The sequence below is a fragment of the Habropoda laboriosa genome, unplaced genomic scaffold, assembly GCF_001263275.1.
Source record: "Habropoda laboriosa isolate 0110345459 unplaced genomic scaffold, ASM126327v1 scaffold86, whole genome shotgun sequence".
NCBI classification, from domain to species: domain Eukaryota; kingdom Metazoa; phylum Arthropoda; class Insecta; order Hymenoptera; family Apidae; genus Habropoda; species Habropoda laboriosa.
The window spans coordinates 568379-576381 of NW_017100212.1; the positions used below are offsets into that span (position 1 = coordinate 568379).

The 8003-nt window shown below is 41.0% G+C and overlaps 1 protein-coding gene across 1 annotated transcript in view; it reads left to right on the forward strand.

Annotated features, from left to right (window-relative positions):
* Nucleotides 1-5152: 5152 nt before the first annotated feature.
* The window catches only part of LOC108570845 (acanthoscurrin-2-like), a 3150-nt gene continuing 299 nt past the window's right edge, over nt 5153-8003 (forward strand). Inside the window, exons 1-3 of the mRNA XM_017932766.1 lie at nt 5153-5167; nt 6672-6733; nt 7737-8003. Coding sequence (XP_017788255.1) covers nt 5153-5167; nt 6672-6733; nt 7737-8003 — 344 coding nt within the window. The remainder of the gene's footprint in view (nt 5168-6671; nt 6734-7736) is intronic.

Consider the following 8003-nt stretch of genomic DNA (forward strand, 5'->3'; position numbering starts at 1 on the left):
TTCAAAGATACTTAGAAACACAAAGGAGCCATTATAAAAGAAGAAGAAACGTCCCTGAACAGTCCCTTAAGATAAAAGTTCCAAAAGACAAACACTCGAAGAAAATATCAATCCTCCTCCGATCGAAGAATTTCAGTTAGTGAAAAAAAGGTTCGAGCAGCGTTGAATCGATTTGTACGAGATCGAAAGGTAGTATATCTACAGGTCGTCGCAGGAGAAAAGAATTTCCTTCTTCGAGACGGCTGGTAGTTTCTTGGCGCGCTCGTTTCACCGAGAGCGCCGCGCGCTCCAATATTCCCTTTCACGAAACCGATCCGCTCGATCGTCCCGGAGGATCCAGGAGGATCCATAGAAATCGGTAAGCCGATCCGTCTGCTCGCTCTAGGATCGCGTGTACAGACGATAGGAGAAAGGGAAACCGATCGCGTTCGCCTCGCCTCGTAAAACGTCCACCGGCGGACGTGCATTCCAACGGGAGCTCGAGCGAAAACAAAAACGAGCAAACGCGTTATCCTTTTCCTCGCGGATCGAGGGACCGTGACAGTGAACTCTCTACTCGAGGAATTCCATTTGAACCAAGGGGAGGGAGGTTAGATCGAGCCATAGGCGTGAAACAGCGAACAGAAAAGAAGCTGTTCGACTCTTCCAGGCCTGTTTAGAGTGTCACTGTGGATTTTTGGAGATCTTTCGGTTGGCTCGGTAAAGGGTATGATTGTGAAGAATGGTACACTTTCATTGAGAGTTTGTTGATGTACAGAGTGATCGATCAGTTGTTTCGCCATTTAAATTTGTAGGGAGTGTTAATAAGGAAGAAAGAGCCTAGAAATTTTGGTCTCCTATAGAAAATTGTGAACACGGTTTTGTCGAATACAAGTATAACATTTTTAAAGCAAAAAATGGATTTTTTGAAACTTTCACGCTAGAGTATCCCCTTAAAGAAAGTATTTTAATAAATAGTGTCTCTTTTTTAAACTATTACTAAGAGAGATCATTGAGAGGCGTCGGTACACTCGTCAGTTTCGCGAAGTCTCTTTGAGGTGAAACTATGAAAGTTTGAAAATTTTTCAAAGAAAGATTTGAACACCCCGAGTGAAGTATTTCGAAAAAGTGTTCACGCTTATGCGAAGAATGATCCAAGAATCCGTTCAAATTCTTTGAAACACTGTACTACCTTCTACAGTTTACCGAATTACCTAATCCATCATCGTCTAAATGCTTCTCTACTTGGTTATCCTCGTTGAAAGTTGAGTAACGCATTGAACAAGATTACCTCACAAACGAATAACAACGAGCATTATACACAGAGTTCCAAAGACTGTTCAGCTCCTCCGTTATTCAACCGTGAGATAAGGCATCTCCCCTGCTCAAGATCAAGTTTAAGATCGCGTTTAGAACGAACGCCGTAGCTAAATTGCTTCCGTGAGCCAGGAACGTGAAACGCGTAAGCGTACCGCACACGTAACGTTCGCGAAGTCGTCACAGGTATAGCCGCCCCCGATAATTTACAATGTCACCCGGTGATCTGTCCGTCCCTTGTCAACTGAACCGGGTAAAACACCGGGGGAACGTTGCGTCTTATACAGAGTGCGGAGGACAGGCGGTGTGTGGTGATATCAGGAAGGGAGCGAACGGAAGAGAGCCGGGCAACTTTCATTAGCATTTGTCCGGTCTGGTAGGCGTTTAAACTTTCTTGAACTCGCTCCTCTTGTTTCACCGGACGCGGAATACCCGTGGCAACGCGTTAATCGCCGGACCTTAACGTTCGATTCACGTTATGCAAATGTATGGAAAGTATCCGTGGAGACGAGGTATCGTGATGTGCGGTAATTAACGCGGGGAGATCACGTTGGTTATTGGCTATTGAATTGAAATAAGCATGGTTGTTTTTCTTGGAACGATAGTTTATTAGAAATTATGGTGGGAGATAATTTAGGTAGAGTAGGATAGAGGTGATTATAGTGGTGTGGTGGAGATCGTAAGGTAAAGAAAACGACTGTCAGGCAAGTGTAGAGGGAAGTGTTGGAATTGTAGGACGAATGTGACAATGTTTAGATGATTTTTTGGACAGTTTGATGATTCGTACAACACTTATTGTTAGACGACTCGTACAACGTTTGGACGACTCTCTGGACACTTGGATGACACTCTCAATACTTTGACGACACATGTAACGCTTAGAGGATCATATCAAGACTTCGACGAACTATGCAACGCTTTTAGACGACTCGTACAATACTTGGATGACTCATACAACACTTAGACGACGCATACAACACCTCGACAACACATACAACACTTAGACGACCTTCTCAACACTTTGATGTCCTATGCAACGCTTTTAGACGACTCATACAATACTTGGATGACTCATACAACACTTGGACGACGCATACAACACTTAGACGACCTTCTCAACACTTTGATATCCTATGCAACGCTTTTAGACAACTCGTACAACATTTAGACGGTTCGTAGAAGACTTAGACGACTCATACAACACTTAGACGACTTATACAACACCTTGACATCCTATGCAACGCTTTTAGACAACTCGTACAACATTTAGACGGTTCGTAGAAGACTTAGACGACTCATACAACACTTAGACGACTTATACAACACCTTGACATCCTATGCAACGCTTTTAGACAACTCGTACAACATTTAGACGGTTCGTAGAAGACTTAGACGACTCATACAACACTTAGACGACTTATACAACACCTTGACATCCCATACAACACTTAGACGACCTTCTCAACATTTTTATATTCTATGCAACGCTTTTAGACGACTCATACAACACTTCAACGACTCATACAACACCTTGACGACTCATACAATACTTAGACAGCCCTCTCAATACTTCGACAATCTGTGCAACGCTTTTAGACGACTCGTACAACACTTGGATAGCTCATACAACACTTGGACGACGCATACAACACTTAGACGACCTTCTCAACACTTTGATATCCTATGCAACGCTTTTAGACGACTCACACAATACTTGGATGACTCATACAACACTTGGACGACGCATACAACACTTAGACGTCCTTCTCAACACTTTGATATCTTATGCAACGCTTTTAGACGACTCATACAACACTTAGACGACTCTCTCAACACTTCAACGGCTCACACAACACTGAGCGAATCTAAAGGAAAACTTTTCTTTCGTCTATCATTTCTCCCACCGTACAAACACTATTTCGGAATTTTACCACCAAATACGGTGAACGCATTGATAAGTCTTCAGCTTTAACGAGTCTAGTTTTTACTCCTGGTGACCCTAGCTTTCTCTTTTATAACCCTCTTCCTGTGCCTCTTAAAACTGCGTACTAAAAGAACAATCGTTTCTACGACACTGAATCACGCTTATCTGATAGATAAGACGGAATAAATTTCGAGTTGAAAGCATTCCTCCCATACTCGTTACAATGGTTCTGCTTCTGAATGCAACTCTCGAGAGCGTGGACAACGCGATTGACGTCAGTTTAATCGTGATTAATCGTGGATCGATTAATCTGGATCTGTGACGCGTGCACGTAGACTGTAATCTGGATTAATTTGAATAAGCATCGCTATCGTGACGCGGCTTATCGAACACATCGCCGAGTGAAACCATCAGAAATTACTGCCAGCAATTACATTATGATAGCGGATAGTTCGCCGACCCGTCTCGCATTCTTTCACATCGATTCAGAGGAGATCTAGATGAGATCAGTAAACACGTTTCACTTTGGTAATGCAAACAGATTTTGTGTAGTGTTACTAGTCTCGTCAATCAAATTAGCTGATTAACTGAGAGAGTTTCGTTTCTATTCGATTCAGAATGAAGATCTGAAAGATCCAGGATCTCTAAAATTTAACCAACTCAGTCCCACAGACTAGTTAACAAAATTCTATCGTACATTCTAACGCTTCAAAAGTCAACTGTGCAAGTCTTACCTGAAACTTAGTGCCTCAAAATTTCAACCCTGAAGAGTTAAAAGATCTCTAAAACTGAACCAACTCGATTCCAAAGTCTACCTAACAAAATTCAATTTTGCAAGTAGATTACCTGCAAGTCACATCTGGAACCCTCGACACCCAACAAATCCAATTCCAAAGCTCACCTAAGAGACTCCTAAAGCTAGAACTCGGTGCCTCAAGAATTCAACCCTAAAGAGTTGAAAGATCCACAATCCCCAAAAATTCCACTAAAATCTCTAACTCTTCAAAACTCAGTTTCCCAAGTAAATAACAGAAACCATTTACTCTCGCAACGAATCACATCTGGAACCTTCTGAAACCCACCAAATCTACAATACTCCCCAAAAAATTCACCAAAAACCCATTTGCCAAGGAACCTCGAAAAGGAACCCTCTCAAAAACAGAAGAGAAATAAAAGCAACCCTTACGAAACGCGGAAAGGAAAACGTTCACGTAACGCGTACACGATCCGTCCTCATCCACTGGCGTCTAACGTTAAAAACCGATGTCCGGTGTCGTCTCGTCCCTAGAGTGGTCGGGATCTTCTAGTTCCCAGAGAACGCGAGATACGAGTGAAACGAACGAGGCGAGAGCACCCACCTCGTATTACGACGCTGATCTTGATCTTGGCCGTTCACCCGGCCAAGTCCAGCTTTCATTAAAAAGACCACAGAACAGAGCAAGTGTGTTGACTGTGTGGGAATGGGTGGCGGTTGTGAACGAGGTGAGAGGACAGGAGAGTAGGATAGATGGACGTGGTGTGGCGGTTGTATGAAAAAGAGGAAACGAACAAAACGACGTATCCAGGTGAAGGGTAGTGGAGAGTGGTAGGGGTACACTGGTCCTCCGGTTTTTGCCACGTCTTCTCTATTAGCCTGCTCCTTTCACGTGCACCGGCTTACGCGGCTGCAAAAGATTCCCTTTCATTCTTATCCGACTCGAATCACGTACGTGTATAAAAGCGGCAAGCGTGTGCACGACCGACAGCAGATCAAAACCGCGGCTTAAACCGCCAACTGTTTCTCGTGAAGGAGGAACCGGTAGTTTCGACCCTCGGACTCTACAACCACGCCGTCCTTAATTCTATATTCTTCTTCTTGCTCCTTGTACACACACTTCGGCGTCTGGTTTGATATTCGTTAAACGGTAAACGGGTCCCCAAGGGCGGAACACGATGACCAAGCTCGCGGTAAGTCGACCAGCGTCGTCGTCTGGATTACCCATACGGATTTTTTTTTTTTTGCATCGTTCGTTAACGAGAGAAGAGACGAGGGTTGATTGTTAAGATCGAGAGGGTGAAGTGATGTGAGAACAGTGATGGGGGAATTCGGTTCTTTCTACGATTGGGGATCAGGGATTCTTTTTCTGAGAATTTTTTAATATTTTTGCTGTTCTACTGATTTAGTCTGATTTTCTAGTTAAGCACTTTTAATTATTAAAATTGAATTGTTTTATGGCTCACGTGATTACAGATTTTTTTCAGAACTTTTTGAAGACATTTTTACTGTTCGTTGTGTTAATTTAGTCTAATTTTGAAGTTACATATTTCTTATTACTAAAATTGAATTGTTTCATGATTCACGCGATCACGAAATTTTTTGAGAATTTTTTGAAAACATTTTTGCTATTGGTTGTGTTAATTTAGTCTAATTTTTCAGTTAAATATTTCTTAATACTAAAACTGAATTGTTTCATGATTCAGGTGATCACGGATTTTTTGCGAATTTTTGAAACACATTTTTAATATTCGTTGTGTTAATTCAGTCTAATTTTTCAGTTAAATATTTCTTCTTACTAAAACTGAATTGTTTCATGATTCACACGATCACGGATTTTTTGCGAATTTTTGAAACACATTTTTAATATTCGTTGTGTTAATTCAGTCTAATTTTTCAGTTAAATATTTCTTCTTACTAAAATTGAATTGTTTCATGATTCACGCGATCACGAAATTTTTTGAGAATTTTTTGAAGACATTTTTGCTATTGGTTGTGTTAATTTAGTCTAATTTTTCAGTTAAATATTTCTTAATACTAAAACTGAATTGTTTCATGATTCAGGTGATCACGGATTTTTTGCGAATTTTTGAAACACATTTTTAATATTCGTTGTGTTAATTCAGTCTAATTTTTCAGTTAAATATTTCTTCTTACTAAAACTGAATTGTTTCATGATTCACGTGATCACGAAATTTTTTGAAGAAATTTTTGCTATTGATTGTATTGATTTAGTCTAATTTTATTTTTCAGTTAAATGTTTCTTATTACTAAAACTAAATTGTTTCACGATTCACGTGATTACAGTTTTTTTGCGAATTTTTGATATATTATAAATGGTCAGAGATTCTTGCAAATTCCTAAAACACATTTTTGCTGCACATCGTACGAAGCTATACTTCTTGACTACTTATTACAAGGGTTACTAAATCATCATCTCCAAACTGTCCACAGCAATTCGGAACATCGAGAAATCCACAAAACACTGAAAAAATGAGCAAATCGATCGAAAAGAATCTCTCCTGGAAATTTCTATATGCAAATAGAATCGTCGGGTGTAGCTGTATTCTAAAAAGACACTTGCAGCAACCAGAACTCACTCGAATCTCTCTCTCGATTTCGAAAGTCTGGACACGTTGGCGCATCGGTAAAAGTAATTCTGAATTCTGATTATTCATCCGTCTATCTTTCTTTCAGGCTGTCTTTGTGCTTGCCTCGTTGCTCAACCTCGTCTCAGGAGGAGGACACCAAGGAGGACAGTAAGTTCCCTTTTTTTTTTGCGTTATACACGGTAGAGATTATACGCGCCCGAGACTGTAGGAACACGGAAGCTATATCGTAAACTATAAATCGGCGAAGGAATACGTTTAACGAGCCGTGACTCGACCCACGTGTCGCGACTTTCTCTTCAATCCACTGCTTATCGACGGTCAATTTTCCCCGAGACCGTCGAAAGAAAGGATAAACGAGACCAGACAAGAGTCATTTCTCCTCCTCCGTCGTTCAACGATCCAGGAAGCCACGTTTTCGTCCCATTGCGCGCACAATCGGCCGTGTCGGCGCGATCGGGAGTATAATTGAAACGTGCCGCCGATCCACATAGTTGGTTTATAATCGTGGAAGAATTTGCGTCGATTTTAGATGGTAGATCAATGTTTCAATGCTTGTCGATGTTCTGAATGTTCAAATCATATGGAAAGTCTCGAAAAACTCACTTAGACGATACTTCGAATGACCATAATTGAAAAATATCGAGTGACTTCGAAAGCTCGGCGAAAAATTCATCAGAAATTTTCTGGGATATCTACATTCTCCTCTTATAATCATCTAAATCTGCGAAATAGAATTTATTAAATTTATTTTGTTCGCTACGCACCTTAATTATATTAATTTATCAACATTAATATTCATTTATCAATATAATTAATACAATAGCACCTTGATTAATTTTCCTACGAAAAATTAAGCACAAAGCATTAGCTTCAACACTGAAACCGAAAAAATATCAAAAACAGACTTATTCATTTCTCCCCTGAGTGCGTTAAATACAAAAAAATGTGTCATTTTAAAAAATCAAATCAATATCCAAACCTTACTAAATCGCTCGAAAAAATCACTTAGAAAATATCCTTCCAAAGACCACAAACAAAACTCCCAGAAATATCGAATCACTTCAAAGATCCACGTTACTCAAGATAGTAACCTCAAAGTTACTAAAAATACAAAAAAAACATGGAAAACGGAAGATAATAATTGTTGCAGCGACCACGTGGTGATCCACGTGCCCTACAAGATCAAGACGATCCATCACACGCACACGATCACCAAGCACATCCATCATGGCGGCGGAGGTGGCGACAAGTACGAGGTGTTGGGCTACACCGTTGGCCATCCCATAGACATCGGAGGACACGGCGGTGGTTTAGGAGGAGGTGATATAGGCGGCGGTGGCCACGATTTCGGCGGTGGCGGCGGAGATTTCGGAGGCGGCCACGTCGAATACGGCGGCGGCGGCGGTGGAGGCGGAGG